Source organism: Protopterus annectens, chromosome 10.part0 (assembly GCF_019279795.1).
Source record: "Protopterus annectens isolate FY-2018-M chromosome 10.part0, PAN1.0, whole genome shotgun sequence".
In the NCBI taxonomy this organism is placed as follows: Eukaryota; Metazoa; Chordata; order Ceratodontiformes; family Protopteridae; genus Protopterus; species Protopterus annectens.
In genome coordinates this window covers 964,220,617-964,247,239 of record NC_056744.1, presented here as the reverse complement: position 1 = coordinate 964,247,239, position 26,623 = coordinate 964,220,617, and the positions used below count along the sequence as shown (strand labels likewise).

General features: G+C 43.4%; 1 protein-coding gene across 1 annotated transcript in view; it reads right to left on the bottom strand.

Moving 5' to 3' along the window:
• Positions 1–26,623, bottom strand: part of LOC122813421 (neurogenic locus notch homolog protein 2-like) — a 1,182,542-nt gene that overhangs the window by 608,400 nt on the left and 547,519 nt on the right. The window contains exon 4 of the mRNA XM_044085736.1: positions 8,033–8,368. Coding sequence (XP_043941671.1) covers positions 8,033–8,368 — 336 coding nt within the window. The remainder of the gene's footprint in view (positions 1–8,032; positions 8,369–26,623) is intronic.

Genomic DNA, 26,623 nt, shown 5'->3' with positions numbered 1-26,623 from the left:
ACCCTCTCACATCACCAAAGCATGCATTCACAGCTGTGACACAGCAAAAAAGAAGAATAAAGACTTTAAATAAAAAAAAAATAATAATGTTAATTTCTCCTACAGTAGTATATATTGTAAAGGCACAATAAACTACTCACATTACAAATACATGCAGACTGAGGGAAAAGAGCAAACAGAACAAGCATACACCATCAAGACAAGCAGGACAGAACAAGTAATTAAGAATTTTTTTTAATAGCTAAACTTTACAATGGCAATAAATCTTGCCAAACCGTGGAGAATGCAGGACTTGCTTGTAATGGCAAGGCGTACCACTCAGGCAGTGCCATTACAGTAAATCTAGCATTTCCCACAGTCAAATGAGACTTACTGCTTAAGAAACTACATTCCACTAACTACTCCATAGTTCTTAATACCAGATTCTGGATGTCTTGCCCTCTCAAATTATAAATTAATATTTCCTATAAATAAAGTTCTACTTCTTTCAGTACGTGGCTATGGTCCAGTACTTCAACCCAATGACTGACAATGTCCCTAGGTCATAGCCAACCTTAGGCACAGGCCAACTATGCAGCTGCCTAGGGCGCCGCTCTAGCAGGGGCGCTTTTCCAGTAATCTGGATGGTGTAGGTAGACCAGAACAGGGGCACTGAATGGTGTGGAGGGGGCACTGTGGAGACCTTTTGCCTAGGGCATCAGTTGACCGAATGCACTGATAAACTCAGAAGCATAAAAAATAAAGCAGCCAATCTCCATTTTAAGAAAAATGGAAAAAAAAGTAAAAAAAGTTCTGCAGTATGAAGACCACCTCAAAAAGCAGTGCATTCTTTAAGAAACCGTAACATTTAAAAGTTATGTACTTACCATAACTTGGCATTTGTGGTGTCCATTTTCATTCTTCCTCACAAATGGGTCTAGGATCAGATCCTCGGATCTGACTCGGCCGCTTATACAAGACTTCGGATCCTATTCTCAAGCTCCACCCTCTACCCATAATGCTTTACTCTGTCCCTAACTCCTTACATAGAGTTTGCTGCCTAACTGCTCACCTATTATAGAAATACGGCATATATGGGAAAGAAGGTGTGAGGCTCAAACTACAGTCTTAAAGGTTCCAATGTCATCATGGATAAGTACATAACTTCTAAATCTGATGTTGTCCTTTTCATTCTTCCTCATGAATGGGTCAGAGTCCCCAACTATCTAACTCTCGGGAGACCCTACAGAAGGATATGTTGGAGCACTATCAAACCAAAGGAAGCTCTGTTTCTGGAGACAATATCTAATTTGTAATGTGTAACAAAGGTATGAGCCTTGGTCCAAGTGGCTGCAGCACTGACATCGTCAATAGATGTTCTTGAGGAAAAGACAGATGAAGTAGTCATAGATCTAGAGGAATGAGAGCTAGGAAAATGGGTCAATTCCAAATCTTTTTTAGCATAAATCAGTGAAATACAATCAGTAATCCATTTGGCCAGAGTAATTTTGGAAACTGCCTGACCCAAGTTAGGGATTAAATACAAATAGCTGATCAGACTTACTGTACTGTTTTTATCTGTGAAGGTAAATATGTAATTGTCTGCAATCATCAAGAAGCTGAACATGTATTCCCCCCTTGCTAACTGGAGGGACTAGTTAATGTTAGTCTCCGCAGCCACTTTAGGCAGAAAAAGAAGGACTGGTCTTGTAGGGACACCCTACCTTTGTGGATAATAATGTAAGGGGGCTTATCTGATAAGGCTTGGAGCTCAGAAATTCTTTTAGCTGAAGTTCTTCTTCTTTCGGCTTTTCCCGGTTAGGGGTTGCCACAGCAGAACTCCGGTCCGCTAATGATTGGCAGCAGATTTTTACGGTGTCGAGTTGCCAGCCCGATGCCCAACCTTCAACAAAGGCACGCCCATTCATGCATGTCTTTTGAATGCTACCCGACCGCGGGGAGGACATGCAGACTCCACACAGAAGGTGCTCCAGCCAAGAATTGAACGGGAGTACCTCTTGCTGTGAGGAGACAATGCTACCACTGCACCAGCTGAAGTGATAGCTACTAAAAAGACTATTTTCCAAGAAATAATCTTCATATCACATTTGTCTGCCAGTTCAAAGGGTTTCTGAGTTAATCCCTGAAGGACCATCATCAGATCCTAAAGAGGATAGGGATCCTTTACTGGAAGTATGAGGAGGAAAACTCCCTTCATGAAGGCTTTACATAACCAGGAAGAAGCCAGGGAGAAAGACTAATTTCCTTTGTGGAAGATGGAAATTGTCACCAACTGAAGTTTAATAGTAGAAAAACTACCCTGTTCCTTAAAAACAGTAGTGAGAAAAAGAAAGATGGCTGAAGAAGGTGCTGTGAAGGGGGTCAATATTTTGCTTGGAAGCCCAAATAGAAAACCTTTTCCTCTTGCTTCTGTAGACTTTCTTGGTGGAAGCTTTCTGGGAGGTGAACATAATGTCATGAGCTGAAGAAGAGAGCCTGGACTGTTTGACTACTACTGGAAGTGGAGAAACCATGCGGTCAGCTTGAGGGTATGGAGACTGGGATGTTGAAACCCTGATGAGTGAGACAGGAGATCCTGAGTGGGTTCCAGTATCCATGGAGAATATTTCAAGTGAGACCAAAGGAAGGGGAACCACACCTGTTGAGTACAGAAGAGGGCAAAGAGGATGACTGAGCTCTTCAGCCTGCTTGCTTTCTGTAGAAACTTTGGAATCAGAGGAAAGAGAGTGACAGGCACAAAGGAGACCGGGGGGAGGGGGCAATCGTGAATCAGAACATCTCTCAGCGACTCCCCTGGAGGGGGGAATCAGAGTGAACTACTTGCTGTAATTGGTTGTTGAGGGGAGAGGCAAACAGGTCAGAGCAAAGCTGGCCCCAATGGCTGAAGATCATATTCACGGGTATATATTATATATTCGAAGTTTCAAAGCTTTGAACCTCACATGAGAGAACTCATATGAGCAAAGTTCGAAATATTGACTATATAATTAAAAAAAAAACCTTACTGCTCTGAGCAGAGGGGCAAGCCCCCCTGCACCCCCCCCCCCACTTAAATATACCAACTCCGAGAACGCACTTCAGTGTAGAAAGGGAAAATTTCCCATTCTGCACGTGAAAAGCTGTTGACTTTCACCTTCGGACCTTTCCGACAATCGATCATATGATGTCAACCATCTATGATTCGAACATCGGAACGGTCGCTCATCTAATATAGACCCCATATTCATTACTGTTTGATTGTGAGACCACTCATGAGGAATCGGAATGGACCTGCTGAGTCTGTCTTCTAGTGCGTTGGTTTTCCCCGCTATGTGCATTGCAATAAGAAAGCAGTATGAAGAGATCACCAATTTCCAGACCCTCATGGCCTCTGTGCACAACGGGTAGGAATGGGTTCTTCCTTGTTTGTTGATGCACCAGACTACTGACATGGTGTCTGTGTGAAATGCAATAGTCCCTAGAGGGAGAACATCCTGCAAGGCTTGCAAAGTTAGAAGGATTGCACTCATCTCTAGGACATTTATATTTAACTTGGTCTCCAAATGGGTCCATCTGCCTTGGACCATCTTTCCCATGAAATGACCCCCACCCCAATTGGGAAGCCCCTGTGGTCCCTGACCTGATTGGTGGGGGAAAGGAGAAAGGCCTGCCCAGAAACAGGTCATCTCACTGGACCCATCAGCAAACATGATGTTTGCAAATTGGAGTGAGTTTTTTGGAAAATGACAGAGGATGGTAAAGAATAGACCACTGTATTGTCAATATCCACTGAAGGATTTGCATAAAGAATCCTGCTAGAGGAACTAGAACAATGGCAGCTGACACTGACCTAAGACTTGTAGAACTAGCTTTGCTGAAGGTGATAGACAAGACAGTATGGCCCACACCTGATTTCTCAAAGACGTAATGCAACGGAGAGGTAATAATGCCACTTGAGTCATAGTATTTAGTTGAGTTCCTATAAATTCCAGAGTCTGTATGGTAGACAGATTCGATCTGGGAAGGTTTATTGAAATCTTTGAGAAGTTGGAGATCTGAAGAAAGTAATCCCTGCTTGTTGCAGTTGATGCCTGGTTGAGGCGGTGAGAAACCAATCGTTGATATAAGGAAATACTTGGAATCCTCTGAGCCTCAAGTGAGCTGCCATGACTGCCAAGCATTTGGTGAACACCCTAGGTGCTGTCGTGAGTCCAAAGGGTGGTTGATGCTCTGAATGGTAGTGATTGGCTCTCAGCCAAAAGCACAGGTATCTCATGGAGCACCTGTCTATTTTGATAGGATAATATGTATCTTGTAGGTCTATTGTGCAGAACAGGCAGAACAGACTGAATTGTAACTATTTGGAACTTTGACTTTTTAACATCCAGAACTGGTCTCAGGTCCCCCGTTTTCTTTGGCACTAAAATGAAGCGGGAGTAAGTTCCAAATCCTATCTGTTCAGGTGGGACTTCTTCAATGACTCTTTTGTAGTAGCTGTTGAATTTCTTGAGCTGTGTATTCCCTCTGACTAGGTGGAACTTCGGGGAGTTTCTTGCTTTGTACAGGAGTCTCAGCATTTTTTGTGATATTTGTCCAGGCACAAGGAAAAATGACCCCCAACTGCCTCCAGAGATGGACAGTTGGGCAAAGCTTCAGAAGTGCTGATGGGGCCTATTAGAGAAGGAGTCTCTGAAGCCCTGGCTCTACAGACCTCCTCTGCCTCTGGGGCGATGTCTGCCATTGAAACCTCCTCCTCTGCCTCTGAAGGAAGCATCCCCGCGCAAGTCCTGAAAAGGTCCCTGAGATTTCTGGAACAACATTTTCTTTCCATCTTGCTGGCTCGTAGAGAATGAACATTGAGGGGGTAGAAAACTTGATACCAATGGCAGACAGGGTCTTTCCCTCCTGCTCGCTGCAGATGAGCGTGTCTTTCACTGATGGCTTGAATAAAGAGGAGCCACCTGAAGGGGCATTAACAAAGGATGCTTTGAAGGGTTCCTGGAAAGTCTCAAAGCCTCATCCAGGCATGTCTCCTAACAGTTATACCTGAACCGGTTGCTTGTGAGGCACCCTCTGCTATATGGGAGATCAGACTCACTGATGAATTGATAAAAGATGAAAGAGTAACCAGTTGAGGAGTAATATTTTTGAGATCCTCAGTCGACATGGATTCAGAGAGAGAGTTTGAAAGTTTCTTGATCAAATATCTCTGTAAGCAAGTAAAATGTGCCAGATAATTTAGCGAACTATGTAGCTGAGGCATAAATATGCTTTCCAAATCTGTCCATCGCTCTGGACTCCTTGTTCGGTGGATGGACGCTGCCACAACTATAGCATCAACTTGGATTTCTTTGCTCCAGTGAGTTCTACCTGAAGGGAGGATGAAGAACTTATCCAGGCACTTGGGGATCGGCTTGGCAGAGTCTGGTTCCTTCCAAACCCAGCAGGAAACCAGGCAATAAGTTCATCCACTCTGGGATCACCCAAGATGTAGATGAGCCAGCCCTGAAAGCCTCCAGGAACACGGACTTCTCAGGAGGAGGAGTTTGGGAGGTCCAGCCACCTTTCTGAGAATTTCTAGGATGACCCCAAAGGAGACATCATCAGGTGGTAATTGGGGGGATCCTTCCCTCTCATCAAAATTGATGTCTGTGAGGGGCACCATTGGGGAGTCTACATGCCTCCTCTTGCATGTTCTCTTCCAAGGTACCTCTTCCATGGGGTGCTCTGGAGAGGTGTAGGAAGAAAGGTGGAATCCCTCTGGGGAACATGAGTGGAGGCTTCCTTGAGCTGACTGAACCTGAGGACAAGAAATGATGGTGTCAGACCTCAGACCCGATCAGGGGCAAGGGATAGGTTCCGAGACTAGACAGGACGGCTGTCTATGCAAACAGACTGCAGAGGATGGCTGTCTATGCAAAGCGAAAGCCTTTTCTACTACCTGGAAGGCTGATGGTCCCAGGAAACTTCTCCTCCCTTCCTCAGAGCTGAAGAAGGGAGGTCAAGGCCAAACCCAGATATGAACTGTCGGTGAAAATCAGAAAGAGCTGTCCAGGGCAGAGGCACCAAGGGGAAAGGAAGGATCCGACAAAGTAGGAACAGAACCCAAGTCCTCGGACCCGGTACTGACGTCTTGGATTCGAGACCCACCTGGTCTGAAGGTACTGGAGCAGGACTGGTCAGAAACACCGGAGTCAAGGAAGGGAGCTTCCTAGGATTTGACCCTGAACCTCTCATGGAACTTGGATCCTGGGACTCTGAAATCGCAAGTCAGATTGGAGAAGGAGAGAGTATTGGATGGGCAGGTGTGCTCATGAATAACAGAGGGGACAGAGCTTGAGGACCCCCATTTGGATCTGAACTCCAAGGAATCTCCACATCATCCTGCCCATGTCTGCTTCTGTCAAACTCCTTGAAGACCTATATGACTGTTGTGGGTGCCAGCTTACAGTGTTTTGTCAGTACTTGAAACAACTGGGAAGGCAGAGCTAGAGACACTGGCTTCAATACAAATTCTGGCATACAGCCTCTACTCATCAGATCTGAGGGTCTGGGATCTGAGAAAGAGGTGGACGGAAGGGGAGAACTGATAGTAGGGGCTGAGCCAGTCGGATCCAAGGGTGGCCCAGATAGGTCCCGGATATGAGACCTTTCTCAACTTTTCACAAGGTTCAGAGGAAGTTTTCGGAGATTTGGGATGCTGTCCTTTCCTTGTTTCGTTTCCAAAACCACTTGAGATTGTTTTGAGGGGGTTTGAGCCCCAGCAGGGAGTAATCCTTTCAGGATCAGCTTGTTTCTATGATCAGAGAAGGCCATTGGATTAAAAGTGGCGCAGACAGTGCATTAAGAATCCAGATGGGACATTCCTAGACAGTATACGCACTTCTTAAAACGTGTAGGTTTCTGTGACATGTGTTTCTCAGACATGGTATCCAGCAAACTGACAGTAAACCCTGAAGAGGAAGAAAAAGTTTTTTTAAACAATATAAAGTTTAACCAGAAAGGTTAAAATTTAAACTATAGTAATTTTAACCTGAAAAATTAAATGGGGGAAACAAACTTTTTTTTATAGAACAAAGAGTAGAAATTTATAAATTTAGAAGGAAAGATGGGAAAATATAGTACCAGTCAAGTAGCACGAGTGGTATGAGAGAAGGTACAGAAACAGTAAAAAGGAAAAAAGAACCCTAATGCCTGTGAACTGCAGCTCTACTTGAAAATGTCGACTTACCATAACATCGATGTTCACAGCAGCGAGACCACAACATTGAAACTTCATAAAGCCGAACTCCCAGAACATCACAAGTTAACTCCAGAAAAATAACCACTGGACGACCAATCACTTTAATACAAATGGAAGCAATCTAAGCCCACCAATGTGGGGGGTGCACCCCCGCTAACTAAATATACTAACTCCAAGATTGCACTACAGTGGAGAACAGGGCAAAGGTCACCATAGTGGCCCAGTGGTTATTTTCCCAGAGTTAACTTGCGAGGTTTCAGGAGTTCGGCTTTATAAAGTTTCAATGTTGTGGTCTCACTGTTGTGAATGTCAATGTTTTCAAGTAGATCCGTGAACAGCAAGGGAGTAAGGAAAGCTAGAATTAAGTTTAAAGGTAATTATAAGAAGAAATTATAATTAACAGAGAAAAGGTTCAAAAAAGACTTATGCTCATAATTGCATTGCCCGTCTTGCAGCTATGGTGGCAAACGAGATCTGAAAAGTTAGAGACAGAGTAGAGCACTATGGGTAGAATGAGGAGCTTAAGAATTGGATCCAAAGTCTTGTATAAGCAGCCGAGTCAGATCCAGGGATCGGATCCTAGACCCATTCATTAGTACGAATGAACAGGACAACATCAGATATGAACACTACTCATAGGTGCTGGGCTTTCCAGCTTACCTACTGCATACATAGCTTTTGGTACATCTTCAATGGGCATGCATAATGGTATGTTTGACAATGAGTTGATACTTTAAAAGTTTTCTCCTCTGCATAATAACACCTTTACAAAATATGTACAAATTGTGCACAATGATCAAAATCCATTACCTGGCAAACAGTTGCATTCATAGGTTATGTCACTAGTTGGACGGCAGGTTCCTCCATTCATGCATGGCGAAGGTGAGCATGGTACATACAAGCTCTCACAGTTACGTCCAGTATAGTTAGGTTGGCAATGGCATTGATGGGAACCTGGTACATTGATGCATGTTCCTCCATTCTGGCACAGGGTTGGTATGGCACATTCATCAATATCATCACTACAGTTTAATCCAGTGAAGCCACGTTTACAGGAACACTGATAATGGTTCCCCGAAGTAGTGCAGGATCCTCCATTCATGCAAGGTAAAGAAGCACATGCATTAACCCTTTGGCAGTTCTGACCTGTAAGTCAAGACAGCAAACCAAAGTAAACATTACACAGGAATGAAAAGCACACAGAAACAAAAGCACTGAATAAAGTTAAAGATGGCATGGCTAACCTTTCAGCTCCCTGCCTAACAAATAAACTGCTAATTAATCTTAACCAACAACTTACAATTTTCCTCCCCACAGAAAAAATGTTTTATAACAGTCCTACCTATCGTTTGAGTTCCCCTACTGTTCCGGAACCTTTTCTTTCTTTTTTAAGAGTAATAATGCAAATACAGGACAAATATGGTATCAACTGTGCTCATGTCTTTGGTATTCAGTTGGATTCAGACAAGGGGGCTGGTTAGTTCTTCCTATGGTATTTTGCCAAAAATCTCATTTGTAGCTTTCAAAGGCGGGATATCAAAAAACAGCAAAGACTTACAGGGTGCCTAAGGTAGCAATACAGAGGTGCCAGTGTTATTTGCAGAAGGTGATGAACTTTGGCATAATTTCTACAAGACTGCTGAGAAGCAATTGATTAATTCACTGCTGAGTGCAAAGCGAATAAGATGAAAACTAGCATGTCTAGATTTAAGGTCCTGGTACTCATCTGCTTGTCTGCTTCCCTGCTGATACAGGGACACATCTACCACTAGGAGACACGTACTTTGGGGTCTTGTTAATAAGTGATGGTAGGGAGTAATGTCAGACTGACAAAAGGACTGGGGCACTGGTTGCAGTCTTTCAGGTGCTGAAGTAATCTGTGGTGATGGAAAAGGAGCTCAGTTATTAGGTAAATCTTTTAGTCTATCAGTCAGTATAAATCCTCATCCTTATTTACATTCTGTATCTATGAGCACTAAGGAAAAGGTATGGGGTTCCTACTGTGATCCTCAGAACACTGACACAAAGTGAAAACACTGGGAAAGTATACTAACTCTAAAGTTGCATACACTGGAATATTCCCCACTACTCACAATGTATAGTGAGCTCAGATTTTAGTTTGTGTTTTTGCATGTGTCCATGTCTGTGTGTGTACTTAAGTAAATTTGTGGGAGATGCATCTACAATAAGAATCTGGAGTCCTTGCTCTCTTGCACAAAGAACAGTAACACTGAACAGGTTGTCAGCTCACATACTGCACTTCCTACGCAAACCATGCACTCAGTGCATAAACCATCATACATGGAGGTACTCATCAGAAGTCTATCTAAACACCAGAGACATTCCAAACACAAACATGCTACACCTAATACAGCACCCGATACACATAAAAACACAAGCACCAGTGTCTCAACAAATACACCCCTAAGGCAAAGCACATCTAAACCAATTTTTTAGTCATAAATGACTCCACTGTGAGACACACAGATGTTCCACTCACCAGGTTGGACAAGAAGAAGGTTACCATCAGCTGCCTATTAGGTGTCAGGATCCATCAGATCGTACATGCCCTCAAGTCTCTCAACAAGTACTGTTATGACTCCATCATAGATCATGCTGATGTGAATGACTTGAGACGTACCTCACTGGACTAAATGAAGAGAGACATGACTGAGCTTTATGAATGTGTGTCCTAGGCAGGTATGTCCCTAGCATTGAGCAGCATTCTACCCTCACCTAGAATGATACCATTATATAAACAAAAAATGATTGACTTCAACAATTCGCTTAGTTTCTGGTGTCATTCTATGGGCAATCCAGTTTCTGTCAGCCTGGAATGACCTGGTTGACAGACCACACCTCTTTGCCAGAGATGGTCTTCACCGGTCACCTCCAGGCTTTCAGTTACTGCCTAAGGCACTTGCCTCCCCCATAGTGGCTTTTTTAGGTAAGGTCTCAAGAACAAAATTTCAAAAGCGAAAATATTACTCTCAAATAAATTAAAGGTTATGCTACTAAACGCTAGGAGTTGAAATCAGAAACTGTACTATATGGAAGCACTCCTCTCCCTGGAGGATGTTGACGTCTGTGCAGTCACAGAAACTTGGTTCAGGGCCACAGAGAGTACCCCAGCCTTGCAAGGCTACAAAGCCTTCCACACTTTTAGACTGAACATGCGAGAACCAAAGGAGGAGCATCTATCTTCATCAAAGATAAATACATCTCTAGACTGGTTAGACAGGAAAGCTCCATGGAGTTACTCCAAGTTCAACTAAATGTGGGTAAGACCTCCTTTCAAGTCGTTAGTTGCAGACCCCCTTCAATGAACCAAGATACCCACGTTGCTTATTTGGACCTACTTGAGTCAATCAAATTACAACCAAACACTCTAGTCATTGGTGATTTTTAACCATCCCTCCATTGACTGTGAAATGCCTTGGAACAAGTAGTATGCAAGCTCACAAGGGGCTCAAATATTCTCGACCTGGTCTTCAACAACATGGGTGACCGCTGCACCACCACACATATAGGACTCTCACTGTTTAAATCTTATCAGAAATCAATCACATTTGAAGTAGCTAAAACATCTGAACCCTTCTTAGGTGAAATCAGACTAAAAAATTCACCTAAGAGGGGTTATACCCTCCTAAGGGATGGCATAAATCATTTCCAAGCTCCTGTTACCACAAATGGCATTGACGACTATACTAAGGTATACCCAAATGCCCTGTACAAATACTTGCACAAATGCACTGACACAGCTATACCTGATGGGATCAAAACAAAATCCTCAAGAAAAAAGCCTCCCTGGTGGACAACTATCATTAATAAGTTATGCAACAAGAGGAAGAAGCTGGTGTCTAAGAATAAAAAAGAGAGAGGTCCCAGCACTAGAAGAAAGCCCTCCTGTGCTTGAACAAACAAACAAGACAACTTGTAAAATCCATTAAAAGAGCAACTTCAAAAGGAAAAAAAAGTTAGCAACCATAGCTAAGGATAACCATAAGACATTCTTCAGCTATATCCATAACCTAAAAGGTAGGACCAAGTCGTGTGCTTAACTAGCTGGGGATGGCATCACACACACTGATCCTTCAAAAATAGCTAACCTATTAGCGGACAGGATTGGGGAAAATTTCACCCCCCTGTCCCCCTCCAAACATTCCACAAAGCATTCCCCTCTACATTGCCCCCACCTTGCTTCTTCAAAGAGCAAGTCACTAATGCTCTCTCCTTGGCCAAAAACACAGCCTTTATGGGACTGGATGGTATCCCAGGTTGCATTTTAAATAGTCTAAAACATGAGTTAGCAACTATGTTAGGTACTCTCTCTTCAGCCACAGCCTAAGTACTGGTTTTGTCCCTGCTGAGTGGAAAACAGCAATAGTCATCCCCCCTTTATAAAGGGGGTACATCAACAGACCCTGGGAACTACAGACCCATAAGCTTAATCAGCTCTATTTGTAAGGCAATGGAATGAATCATCATGATCCTTATAAAAATGGATATAGGTGATATCCAAACCCTTGATCTGACACAGTTAGGTTTTGTCAAAACAGGGCAGGCCTGTTAAACTTGGTGGACGTCTTTGAAAATGTCACCAGAACCATAGATGAAGGCAAATCTGTTCTTACAGCCTACCTTGACTTAGCCAAGGCCTTCAACACAATCCCACATTCTAGCATCACTGACAAACTCTCCCAGTTGAATATCAACCCTTATGTTGTCAGGTGGGTTGCTAACTAGCTCACTGACAGATCACACTCAGTCAAGGTTGGGGACTTTACATCAACTAGCAGACCTGTCACCAGTGCTGGGCTCCTTACTGTTTGAAATATACTTCTTGGAAGTTCAGGCCATAACAGAGGGGCTGTGGCTGACTAAGTTTGCTGATGACTGTAAATTAGGTGCAATCACTGAATCCCCAAATGATGTCAATATACTTCAAGAGGGACTTACACAAACCAATGATCGGTATCAAAACCATGAACTCAAACTCGATGCTAAAAATGCATTACCATCCTCTTTTGTAAAAACAATATCCCCGCAGACTACCATATAAATAATAATACCCCAAAAAACAACTCAGTAGTGAGAGAATTGGGAGCCCAAGTTGACTGTAGCTGAAACTTTGACCACCCTGTGTCTACTGTGGTAAGGAAGGCAGGTAAGGAAGGCATTCTACATCGTATGCCTCATTAGCAAAGGCATTTCCTCAAGAGTGAAAGAGGTCATAATACCCCTGTACTCAACCTTCATCAAACCAATAATTGATTATAATGCTCCCTTTGGTATGTACCTTACCAGGCACCTGCAGCAACTTGAGACACCGAGAGACCTCAGAGATCTCTAACCAAGAAAATTCAGGGTCTCCAGCACGTCATACATTGACAGACTGAAGTAACTGTCCCTACACTCAGTAGCATACAGTCTACTTAGAGGAGACTTGCACCTGGCCTACACATGCAACATTTGCATTAGTCGTTGCTAACTAAGATCTCAAGTTTAAGAAAGATCCATTATATTGATTTTCGCTAGTATTATATTGGGTACGCATGGCTAGGCTTATAAAGACCTTGGGGTCAACAGCCCAGCAACCACCTATGAACCTAAGAAAGGAGCAGAGCCCTCACACATTAAAAAGTATGGGGGGATAACAGTCTCCTGCAAAAACACTTTAATGGCATTACAGTGCTGTTTTAGATTCTCAGTTTTCTTTTCAAAGCTACAAGACTCACAACAATGCCTCTTGCACTTCTGACACAAAACCAGAGAATATTCTGTAAGAATAAGAGGTGGAAATGAGGTTTCTCTGTAAAGCCTGCTGCTTACTCTCAATGAAAGGTAAGAAGCTCAGTGACTTGGGACAGCAGCATAAGAAAGCTACTCCTCTTTTAGATGTGAAGGTGCCAAATAAGGAGTTCACTCCACAGAATTTCAAAAGTATGCACATTTGGAAGTCCCTGTGATGGGCTACTCTCTCTAGATAGTGATCTTCTACTTGCTCTCCCAACCATACGACTCCTAGCTTTTGGATCCTTAGACGTCACTTACATGTACAAGGCACAAAATCACTAGCCAGGTGGGTGGACAGGGTTTTAAGTTTCTGCTCGTCATGACCTGGTGCGACAGGTTGGGGTTGCAATTTCTCAGTGCTGCCTCAGGGTGAATCAACACTGTGACAGGGGCTCCCCTTACCTTGTGATGGGACCTCTGGAATCAACTACAAACCTTTGGTAAGGAGGCAGGACCTACCCTCTTAGTATCATGTCTAAGACTATACTCTTTAATGCCAGACAAATATGGAACAAGCCAGGCATGGTCACAGACTTGCTCTGTGGATGTGATCTGGCATTCATTACAGAAAGCAGGTTGGATGAAAACACTGGCCCCTATCTTGTGGCATCCATCACAGTATGCGGTTTATCTACTGATTAGGAAGGGCTAGAACAAAACGATTGGAGGTGGTGTGTCTATTGGAGTGGCTATTTAATGTTTACTTTATGCTGGAAGTGGTCCAATTAGAAGCTGGTATATCTAATTCCTCTAATTTATACTGTAGAAGCAGGTGTGAACTATAAATGTCACTTGGTATGCCATCCAACAAGTTTATTTTAGGGATTTTTTTATCACAGTTCACAGATTTCCTCCCCAGCCTTACTCACAGGTCTCCCAGGTAGTTGATCTTAAAACAGCGAATGATGTTACATCGACACATTTTCAGCGAAAGCTGAAAATGTCGAATCCAAAGAACAGCGATTTCTTTCCCAGGGAAAGAAATCGCTGTTCCAACCCCCACAAAAAAAAAAAAAACACATTACACACTTCCAAACACATACACACATACCCAATCCTAATTATACCCCCCAAAAACCAGTAAACAACTAAATACACATATGCACATAACCCAAACATACATTTAACGAAAAAAAAAACAGTAAACATTTTAAACCATATGCACTTACATTAACCCGCATCCTAACCCTAAGGTCAGTAACTCTCGCACATTTACATAAACAGCTCCAAACACATACACACTTACCTTAACCCTAATTCTACCCCCCAAAACAAAAGTAAACAACTGAAAATACATACACACGTAACTCAACCATACATTTAACACAAAATATAAAATAGTAAACACTTTCATACATATGCACTTATCTTAACCCGCACCCTAACCCTAGGGTCAGTAACTGTTGCACAATCACGGCAATACAACGAAGCGGTCAAGCGACTTCTTTCCCAGGGAAAAATTCGCTGAACAGCCGCTTCGCTGTTTTGCCTGTTCGCTCTACATGTGTCAACGAAAATGCATTCGACATAATGCATTTTCATTGTACTCATAGGAACCCAATCTTTAGTGACTTTAATGCATGGGCTGAAGACAAGACCATGCCATGGAGCATCCTTGGTCTCTGGAGAGGTTCAGCCTCAACCACATTGTTTTCAGTGCAAACAAAACAATTTGGTAAGTCATTTGACTTGATGTTCCAGCTTGATCTTGAATTTGTGGATTTGGTGGTGAAACCATTCTTTTGGATGGGCATCTAACTGGTCCATTTCAAACTTGGCCTTCATGTGTTATCACCTCCTGACACAAAGCAATCTCCTGCCAAGATTGAAGGAGGGTTAATGGGATAACTATGATCTCACTGTTTAAACAACTCTTACAGGGGGCCAGTGCAAGGGATCCAGGTTCACTAACGATGGTTTATAATGCAGCACTATAGAATGGGCTGGGTATTCATACCACAAAGTGTGTATATATGCTGCACATACATAGCCATGGATTTACTACAAGCTTTGTTTGCTGCACAAGCATGGATGGATGCTGGCATGCAAGTGGTGAAGGGCAGGCCTTCCCTAGGACAAGCTTCATCTGAATCTGTACCATTACACAGAGATCCCATGTAAGGAGGCATTTGTGTGACCACTGAAATTTCTGCTACAACAAATAGTCCAACCACACCTCTCTTAGTGGTTAGCAGTCCATCTAATATTACTACCTGGAAATATTTTTCACCAGAGTATTTCAAGGAAGTCAAGTTTCTTTGTGGATAAGGCTGCCAAAATAAGGCAGACCCTCACCATGGATTCATCCACTGGATCTTTCAGATGTGCATGGATTATCCTGAATTTTGCTGAGCAAAGCTCAGTTAAGTAAGCTATGACGAGGTCACAAAGACAGTTATGTATCCTACCTACTGTGGATGGGAACAAGTATGATTCGGTCTTGCCTTGAATCACTTGGTCAGATTATTTTCCACATCATCAGATCCTCTCTGAGGACTGGGGTGTTCCATGCATCTTTAAAAAGGGCACTTATAAAACTTGTTTTCAAAAGGACGGCACAAGATACCATCTGGAAAACTGCTGCCCTGTCTGTAACATTTGTTTTGTCACAAAGGCTGCTAAGAAAGCATTTCTGCTTAAATGCACTGTTTTCTCAACTCTCATGACCTCTTAGATCCATGTCAGTTTATTTTTAGGCCTAATCACGGTACTGAAACTACCCTCATTCAAGAGGCTGATGCCTCCCTTATGGCAAAAGGCCACTTTTTACATTCACTTTTACCCCTACGTGATCTCTTTGCAGCTTGTGATACCAAAGACCATGGGACTTTTATTAACCAAAAGAAATAGTACTGTAGCTTTACAAGAACTGTTCTTAAATGGTATCAGATCACTTCTAATTGGTAGTGCCTGGAGTTAATTTTTCAGTTCACCCCCTTTCCCTTCAGATTGCAGGTATCTCAGGGCTTCATTCTGGCTCTTTTGTTGTTCATGGTACGCATTCTGTTACTTATGAAGGTCATTATGGGGAGAAGTATTTACTAACAATTGTATGCTGATGATATTCTGCTTTACCTCAACTTTTCTCAGGATTCTGTGCCTGACTTTACTACTCCTGATTACTGTTTGGGCTCATCTACTCACTGCTTGTATCTTAATTCCCTCAAGCACCACCAATCAAGGACTGAAGCCATGCACACCCATGCCACTTATTCAATTTTCAGGTTCTTTCCCCTTAATAATCATGGAATTAAGAGGTTGGAATTGGTGTCTCATGTCTAGGATATGGGTATGGCTCTAGAAACAGGCTGGCACCAAAGGTGTGTGTGTCATTAAGGCATCTTACTTCCACCTGAAGAAAGTACAGTTTTGTACCTACCATAAATGTAGATGTCCGATAGGTATGCATCTGCAGTCATCACATATGGGTTGTCCTGCCTCAGGCAGCCCTTCGGTCGGCCGGATTCCAAAGTCTGGGTCCGGCGTCGGCTGATGTCGCCCTTTCCCACGCCAGAGCCTGGGGTATAAAAGCGTCAGCCAACGCCATCTTCCTCAGTGTTTCTTGCCCCAGATGCCAGGTGCCCTCAAAGGAAGGCTAAATTTGGAGAAATCAATAAATTCCAAACATGCACAGAAATATATATGTATATATATATATATATATATATATATATATATATATATATATATATAAAACAAATACACCATAATAGATAACCCCAGCTAGCTAGGAGAGGGAAAAAATACCCAATAAATACCAAAGAGGGGAAGGAGGGAGGGTAAACCTGACTGCAGATGCGTGCATATCGGACATCTACATTTATGGTAGGTACAAAACTGTACTATGTCCTTCAAGGATGCATCTGCAGTCATCACATATGGGTAGAATATCATAGCCAATCTGGGGGTGGAGGATCTATGTAAAGGATGGTGTAGCTAAAATTCCCTGCAGGACTGCTGTAGCAAAGCCTGCTCTGGATCTGGAATATAAAGGTAAATTGTAATGCTTGGAAAATGTATGCACGGAGCTCCATGTAGCAGCTTCTAAAATGTCCTTGGTAGCCACCCCTCTTAAGAAGGCTGTGGAGGTGGCTGTGGCTCTGGTGGATTGAGGTCTAATGTTAGCTGGCACAGTTTTTCCATGAAAGGAATAACAAAAACGAATGCAATTCCCTATCCATTTTGAAATTGTCTGTTTGGAAATTGCTTTTCCTTGTGCACCAGCAGCATATGCTACCAACAGCTGGTCAGTTTTTCTGCAGCTTTTAGTTCTGTCCAAGTAGCAGCGCAACTGTCTGTGTATGTCCAGGGTGTGCAGAAGTTTCTCCCCTTTGTTTTGTGGATTTGGAAAGAAGGTAGGCAGGTGAATAGCTTGGTTTAATGAGACCCTGGATACCACCTTTGGCATAAATGAAGGATTGGTTCTCAATGAGACTCTGTCCTGATGAAAAATAAGAAATGGCTGTACTGCCATGAGGGCCTGTAACTCAGATACTCTTCTTGCTGAGGTTATGGCCAGAAGGAAGGCGGTCTTCCAAGACAGGAACTGTAGTTCTGCAGATGCTGCTGGTTCAAAGGGAGGCAGAGTTAGTTTTTCCAACACGAAGTTAAGGTCCCAAGTAGGCACTGGAGGTTTCCTTGGAGGATTGACGTTTTTAATTCCTCTTAGAAACTGTCTTAGGAGAGGATGAGAAAAGACAGGTGGATCAGTATTGTACTCTGCTGAAATTGCTGAAGCATGAATTTTAATGGAAGAGTAAGACAGGCCATTGTGGAGCATTTCTGCCAAGTATTCCATGATATGTGCCATGTTCATCACTGTCACATCTAGGCCCTTTGTGGTGCTCCAAATGTGAAATCTTTTCCATTTTGCTGAATATGCCTTTCTTGTGGAAGGCCGGCGAGCTTCCATGATGATATCCTTCACTCTCTTGGATAGCTTATCCTGAGGAGTCGTCAAGGTATTTTCCAGGCTGTTAGTTGCAAGGTTTTCAGGTTGGAATGCAGAGTTTTGTAATTGTGCTGTGTCAGGAGAAGTGGCCATTGAGAAAGAGGCCATGGTTTTGTGCGTGACATGCTCTTTAACAGTGGGTACCAGTGCTGTCTTGGCCAGTCCAGAGCTATCAGAATCACTTTTGGCTGCTCTGTCCTGATCTTCAGTAAGATCTTGGTCATTAATGGAAGAGGTGGAAATGCATACACTGTTAGAGTTCTCCAGCTGAAGGATAGGCCGTCCACTTTCCATGCTTGTGGGTGGTATGTCCTTGAGCAGAATTTCTTCAGCTGATGATTGCGGGGGGAGGCAAAAAGATCTATGTCTGGCCTTCCCCATGATTGTGTTATCTGTAGGAAGATGTCTGGGTGCAGCATCCATTCGTGTGCATCCATGATATTTCTGCTTAAGCTGTCCGCCAGTATATTGTCTTTTCCTGGCACAAACTGGGATTGCAGCTCTATATTGAGTTTCAAGGAAAGTTCCCATAGATTCATTGCCAGTCTGCAAAGAGGGTAGGAATGGGTGCCTCCTTGCTTGTTTATGTACCACATAACTGTGGTGTTGTCTGTCCTTATTAGCAGGTGGCCTTGATGCAGAAAGAGTTTGAAGGCCTCGATTGCATGTATCACTGCCAGCATTTCCTTTTGGTTTATGTGCATGCGTAGCTCCTTTTGTGACCATAGTCCTTGAATACATCTGCCCTCCATGTGTGCTCCCCAACCGTGGTCTGAAGCGTCCGTTGTAATGGTTTGGCTGGCTATTGGCTTGCTGAAGGGCAGACCCTGTTTGACTGGCTTGCTTGAGCCCACCACAGAAATTCCTTTTGGAGGCATGGAATGAGTGGGATCAAAGTTTCTAAGCTGTGACTGTGCTGAGTCCATAAACTCCTTAGGTACCATTGTAGTTTCCTCATATGCAGCCTTGCTTGTGGAATCAGAAGAATGCAAGATGCCATGTAACCCAGGGCCTGCAGGATTTTCCTTGCAGTCAGCTGAGTTTGTCTTGTCAGATTCTTGAAGTAATCCGGTAGTTGTCTTTGTTTTTCTTCTGTGAGAAAAGCCATTTGGGTGGTTGTGTCTAGATCCGCACCCAGAAAAGTTATTATTTGGGATGGAACAAGTCTTGATTTGTGAATGTTGACTGTATATCCCAAGGCCTGCAGTAGGTGGATGACATAATTCAAGTCCTTTACCAAAGTTTGTTGGCTGTCCGCTTGTATAAGGCAGTCGTCCAGATATGGGTATATTTGAATCCCCTGAAGTCTGCAGTGTGCAATTACTGATGCCAGGCATTTCGTGAATACTCTGGACGCAGTAGATAAGCCAAAGGGCAATGCTGAGAATTGATAATGCTCTGAACCTGCAAGAAATCTGAGGTGTCTTCTGCAACTTTGTCTGATAGGGACATGCAGGTATGCCTCCTTGAGGTCTAGAGTCACCAGCCAAGACCCCTTGCCCAGCATGGGAAGGAGTTGCTGTAGAGTCAGCATTATGAATTTTGGCACAATGAGATAAGTATTCAGTGCGGACAAGTCGAGAATAGGCCTCCATTGATTTTCTTTTCTTGGAACAAGGAATAGTCTGGAATAAAATCCTTGGCCTTGTTCTGAAAGAGGAACCTTTTCTATAGCTTTCATTTGCATTAAGTTGGAGATTTGTTTCAAAGCCTCTGCCCTTTGATTTGGTGGCAGGTCTGGCATGCCTTTTCTTTTCGGCAATGTGTGAAAATGGAACCTGTATCCTTTGTCTATTATTTGCAGCGTCCATTTGTCTCTTGTAATACTGTGCCAATTTTCTGAGAATAAAGAAAGCTTTCCGCCCAAAGGTGCTTCTAATTGAGCCCTGGTTGGCGGAGTCAAAGCAAAGTCATTGAGTCTGTCCTTGTGCAGTAGTTGTAGGTCCTGCACTACCTCTCTGGTTGGGAGGCTGCCACTGACGTCCTCTGTAGGAGCCTCTAGCTTGCCCTCTACCTCTGGCATGCCTGTTCTTGCCTCTCTGAAATCTTTCTGTGTCCGGAAAGGACCAATTCTTGGTAGGCCAATTTCTGCTGAATCTTGGTGGTTGGACTTGTAGAAAATCTTTGACTGTTTGTACAGATTTTGCCTTTTCCTCAAATTTCTTTAAGACCTCCTGAGCAGAGGAGCCAAATAACTTTTGCTTTTCCAGTGGAGCATCCAGAAGCTTAGCTTTACCATGGTCTGGCAGAGATTGTTCCTTCAGCCAAACATGCCTACGTATGACTGCACCTGTCATAGCTGACCTACATGAAGCTTCCAATGCATCATAACCACACTGCAAGAAATGGTTGCTAACCTGCTGGGAGTTATGTACCAGATCCTGAAGTGATTTGCGATCTAGGGGTTCAGGTGAAGACAGTTTCTTATGCAATTCATCTAACAAATACTCTTGGTACTGTATCATATGAAATTGACAATTTAATGCCCTCATAGAAAGAGTAGCAGAAGTATACACTTTTTTACCCCATCTCTCTAAAGCCCTGGACTGCCTTTCAGAGGGGAGAGGATTTTTAGTAGTGGCAGTTGCAACCCCTTTAGGGCCCTGGGAAATAGTTTCTGGATCTGCAGAGTGGGCCTTGTAAAGAAAATGATGCGAGTCCGGGACCCTGTAGTACCTACCGGGTTTGACAGGGGCCGGAGGAAGAGTGTCAGGGGTTATGCTAGACTCAGAGTACACATCATCAATGACATTCAAAACAGGAGGAATAGCCAAAGGTCTATGCTGAGGTAAATGCAGAAAAGTTCTTAATCTTTTCCTGGAATCAGAGAATTCCTGGCCCTGCCATTTGAAATGCTCTCTCATAGTGTGAAGGGTCTCCCCGAAGGATAGTTCTTCAGGAGGGGAGGCCGAGGGGATAGATTCCTCTGCATCAGAATCCTCGCAGGCTGAAAAAGCCTCCTCCTGGTAGTCCGAGAGAGCAGAGCCATCAGAGGCCTCCTCTGAGGAGTGGGAATCAGAGGGCTCAACCCTGGGCCTTTTGTCTAGAGGAGGTTGAGAGCCCCTGTCCGGATGGGGTTGAGAGCCCCTAATTAAGGAAATAAGGTCCTCTGCTAAAGTTAGAATCTGTGAACTTGTAGTGGGTCCCTGAGGAATAACACTGGGAGGCATAGCTTTTGTGTGTTTAGCAGCTTTAGCCCTGGTGAATGCCTTTATGGACATGGATGCAGGAGGCCTGTCTGCACCACGTGCTGGTGTAGTTTTGTCTAGAGGAATGGTGTCGGAAGTTTCCAAGACACCAGTTTCTGAAGGAAATTCAATAACCGACTCAGCAGGGGCCTCCGGGGCCGAGGTTGTCGGTTGAGCGGTTTCGGGGGTCGGAAGTACCAAGGACTCGGTTTCAGCTGAGACACTCGCGGTAGGCCTGGCCGTGGTTTCAGCCGAAACCGCGGGCCGCGTATGTCGGTCCTTGTCCTTCCGTTTCTTGGTTAAATGTGAAGTCGGAGTCTCCGAAGGCATATTGTATGAAAAACTAGCCCCAAAAAATTCCTCTGCAAACTCCGCCCGACGTCTAAGAGTGCGTCGGTTGAAGGAAGCACAGGCTGAACAGGCCGAGACGTCGTGGTCTGGGCCTAGGCAGGGGAGGCAGTAAGAGTGGAAATCCTTATGAGGTATTTGTTTCCCACAAGTTAAGCAATTATTAACTTTATCTGACATCGGCTGAGGCAAGAAAGAGTCCCCATCGGGGTACTTAGCTTTTGAAGTCTTCGGTAGCTGAATTACAGGAGCTGGCCGACCGGCACTTGCGAACTGCTTCTGCTTCGGGCACCACACGGCAAGAAAGACTGAGGAAGATGGCATCGGCTGATGCTTTTATACCCCAGGCGCTCTGACGTCGGGGAAAGGGCAACATCAGCCGACGCCGGACCCAGACTTTGGAATCCGGCCGACCGAAGGGCTGCCTGAGGCAGGACAACCCATATGTGATGACTGCAGATGCATCCTTGAAGGACATCACTGCCCGGATCAAACATTTTAAATTACCTCAGACTCACGGATGGTGACCCAGCTTTTGTGAAGAGGGTGCAGAATTCCAGAGACAGGCTTTTCACTGCAGCTTTTGTGAAGAGGGTGCAGAATTCCAGAAACTGGCTTTTCACTGGTACCTCTTTTACTAGTTATATTACTCCAGTTCTGCAGGATCTGTACTGATTTCCAGTTGTGGCCAGGTGTATCTTAGAGATCTTGACCCTCACCTAACATACTCTTCATAAGCTGCTCCCACTTACCCCAAGACACCATATGCAAAGCTCAGGCTAGCAATTGAGTGGTTGCTATTTGTTCCACAGGCCAGGTAAGTAACATCAGACAGGGCTTCTTTTGTGTATTATGCCCCAGATCTCTGTGATCAACTCCTGATTCAGGTGAGTGATTTTGAGAACTCCTTCAGGAAGTCCATAAAGTCCCATTGTTTTAGGAGAGTTTACTTAGACCCTTATACAGATACTTCAATAAACCAGAACTGGCTATAATTCTGATTTAAATGTTCTAATTTATGATGAATTTGGAATATTTAATTTTATGTCTCTTGTGGTTTTATACTGCATGTTCCCCCTCTCACATTTTGCTATAAGAATGTCAACTGGGTATCTGGCATTGGAGCTCTTCTAAGCATGGCCCACTCAGAAGATGCCACAGGCCATATTCAAGTCACATTAAAAAAATCTCTCCCTCAGATGTCCTGGAAACATCTGGAGCTCTTCAAAGGTGAACTGGAAACCTTAGCTGGGGGAAGGGAAGTGTGGTCTATTCTGCTTACTCTTGCTGCCACCATAACTCAACAGAAAAGCAGCAAGAAGATAATGTGAAATAAAGCCACTGTAGCTGACAAAATGTACATTACGGAGCACAGCCATATGACAAGTGACTGACCACAGCATTGAATAGCAACAATTACATTTATGATTGAACTAGTGATATGCAAGCATTTACTACGAAGTAGATTTTTAAAGGGATTGATTACAATAGGCCAGTACCACTCAGACTTAACTATCAACTACTATGGTCACTCAGATACTTTATTCATTTTACAGTACCAAGTTTATCACATTTAAAATCAAAGGAAGCTAAAGCCAATTCCTCCAAGCAACAGGTGCAAGTAAAAGAGATGCAGTCCTGGCTGGTTGGCCCATCACAGAACACATGCATACACTCATTTACGCACTGCATACACATCTACAGATAACCTTCAGATCACCAGTTCAATTTTAGGATGACAAGGGAAACTGTAGTACCCAGTGAAAACCCCTGTAGGCAAAGGAAAAGCCTGCAAACACTGCAGAGAAGCCATGCCAACCAGGAAAAGATCAAGAGAATAAACAGCTGTGAGGCAGCAATGTTTACTGCTACACCACTGTGCTGCCACTGAAACGGTTTTATTATTTTGTACACTTTACTTAGTATCTGTTACTCCTTCCAGTTGCATCATCCCAATGTACCACAGTAGCATGTCTATCACAAACACCTGCATTCTGCTTATCCTGATATCCCATGGGCTCCCCCCAATAAATGCTTATCTGTTTCTCTACAAGGCACAAAGGCCTGCAAATTTCAGTGAGTGGTTTTAAAGACTGCTGGACAAAGCAAAGGCTGTGGGTTTAAGGCAACGTAACACAAAAAGGATTTTTTTACCTTGTTACTTTAGGAGAATGCCTGTTTGGCTCCACATGAAGTTCCAGTTAAAGGCTTCTTCTAGCCACCACTAAGTGCTATACAGTGAAAGTCTCCCTCCATTTTCCCTTTCTTTCCTCCAGACAAAGAAACATTGACAGGATGAAATATAACTCAGATATTGGGAGAGAACTAGAACGACATCTACTACGAGTCTCAAAATGGAACTACAGCAAATTCTTTAAACATAATGCTTTATAAATCATGGAGTAGGCCAAAGAGAAATCTCCTCAATTCAGGAAAGGTGGTCAAGAGAAAATGTACTCCAAATTCAGAAAATTAAGTAGGATGAAACATGTACTCCAAATTCAAAAAATTAAGTAGGATGAAAATTGCTTCGGTGTTCAGGGTGGAGGATAAGGTAAAATGAGTACTGGGGTAAGGGATAGGATCAAAATTTTATCTATTCCAGATTAAAGATAAAAGTCCAAAGTGAAATTTGAAAATATTCAGCATCACATTTTCAAAGATGGCTACAGTGAAATCTTCTCCACTGTCAGACAGAGGGAGACAAGTATGCTTTTAAATTCAGGGAATAAACTAAGGTAGAATCTGTTTCATCTTCAGGAAAAAAATAGTATGACATCTGCTTTTTCTTTAGGAAATGGCTGCAGCTAAATTCACTGAGGGTGAGGTACAGCGATAATGGTTTAAATCTCATGAATGGGTAGGATAAAATTTGCTGTAGGTTCAATGAAAAGCCTACAGTAAAACCATGTTATAGGCAGGAATTGGAAAAGAGGTCTAATGTGATATATGTTCTAGATGCAGGTAGGCATGACATGCCGAAATCTGATCTAGAGACTCTGGGACAGGAGCGAGAGTTAAATCTGTTCCAGATGTCAGGAAGGGGCTAGGGTTAAATCTGTTCCAGATGTGAGTAAGGGACTAAGGTAAAATCTGTTCCATTTTAGTGAATTGTTAGTAATATCTGGAATCCTTCAAAGTTACACTATATAATATTTCAATGATTTAAAATGTATTAATATCATAAATCAAATTAATATCATAAAATAAACTTTTTTTTAGGTCTTTTAACCTTGTGTAATTTTAATCCTTGATTGACTATATTACTTGCATATCTGAACAGAACCTGTAAACTTTAACAATGCATCTCTAACTGATCTCTGGATATTTTTCTTGTTATAGGTCAATAAGTCTGGCATCATGCTTTTCTTCTTTTTGTTGCCCAAGTCACTGTGCTAAGAGTTTTTGTGTTCTGGAGTTGTTATCAAAAATAGCTGCATAAAGTACAGTTGTGTACACTAACCATAAATGTAGATGTTCGAGTGTATTCACTGTTGCAGTCATCACATTTGGGTTATCTGCCTGCAGGTAGCCCTCAGCCGGCCTGAATACCAGAGTCTTTGGATTTCTGCGTCTGATGCTGTCTCTTCTTCCATGACGTCAGGTCGTCAGGGGTATAAAACATGCAGCAGACGCCATTATATCAGTTTTTCTTGCCCCAGATATCAGGTGTCCTCACAATAGGAAGATTATACGGTATGGTACACCCCCATCAAAAAGCAAATACACCAGAAAAAATAAATATACCAAACAAGAAGGAAAGGTAGAGCCAAGAGAAGTCAGGGGGCTGGAGGGAGGGTAACCAGGACTGCAACAGTGAATACACTCGAACATCTACATTTATGGTAAGTGTACACAACTACAAGCCAGCATGTAAAACTCTACTGCCAATCATTAGCGGACCGGAGTTCCGCTGTGGCGACCCCTAACCGGGAAAAGCCGAAAGACACACACACACACACACACAACTGTACTATGTTCTTCATGTTTCACTGTTGCAGTCATCATATTTAGGTTGATTCCCAAAGCTAAGGAAGGGAGGAGGAAGTTAAAGAGCATTAGGGCCAGCTATTAAGCCCTGCAAGACTGCACTGGCAAATCCAGCTCTGGATTTAGAAAAGATAGGAATGTGGTAATGCTTGGTGAAGGTATATATAGAGCTCCATGTAGCAGCTTCTAGGATGTCCCTGGTAGGGACTCCTCTGAGAAAATCCGCAGAGGTAGATGCAGCCCTGGTGGAATGTGATCTTATCCCCTGTGGGATAGTAGCAGAAATTAATGCAATGGGCTATCCATTTGGAAATGGTTTGCTTTGAAATGGCCTTCCCCTCTGCCCCTGCAGCAAAGCCAACAAGCAGCTGTTCAGATTTTCTGAGAGGCTAGTCCTGTCCAAATAAAATCTAAGTTGTCTGTGCACGTCCGGAGAGTGCAGCATTCGTTCTTCTTTGTTTTGTCGATTACGGAAAAAAGTAGGCAAATGAATGGACTGATTTAGGGCCACACTAGACACCACCTTGGGCATAAAGGACGGATTAGTCCTGAGGGAAACCCTGCCCACATGGAAGATAATGAAGGGTTCCACTGCCATGAGGGCCTGTAATTCAGACACTCTTCTTGCTGAAGTGATGGCTAGAAGGAAGGCTGTTTTCCAAGAAAGGAATCTCAACTCTGCTGTTGCAGCTGGCTCAAAGGGGGGAAGAGTGAGCTTTTCCAATACAAAGTTAAGGTCCCTGGCTGGAGTCAGAGCTCTCCTGGGGGGACTTAAATTTTTGGCCCCTCCACGGAATTGTTTTAGCAAGGGGTGAGAGAAGAGTGGTGGCTCAGTATTATAATGTGCTGAAATGGCAGAGGCATGAATTTTAATTGATGAGAAGGATAGGCCCTTGTGGAGCATTTCTGTTAAGTACTGTAGAATATGAGGTAAGCTGTGCTTCGTTGTGCCCATCCTCTGAGCCTGGCTCCAGGAACAGTATCTTTTCCACTTTTCAGCATAGGATTTTCTAGTACTAGGCCTCCTTGCCTCCAGAATGACATCCCACACCTGCTTATTGAGGGGATGCTAGAGGAGAGCTCAAGGAATTAGCCAGGTTGCAAAGGTTCCGGGTTTGAAGCTGGGGG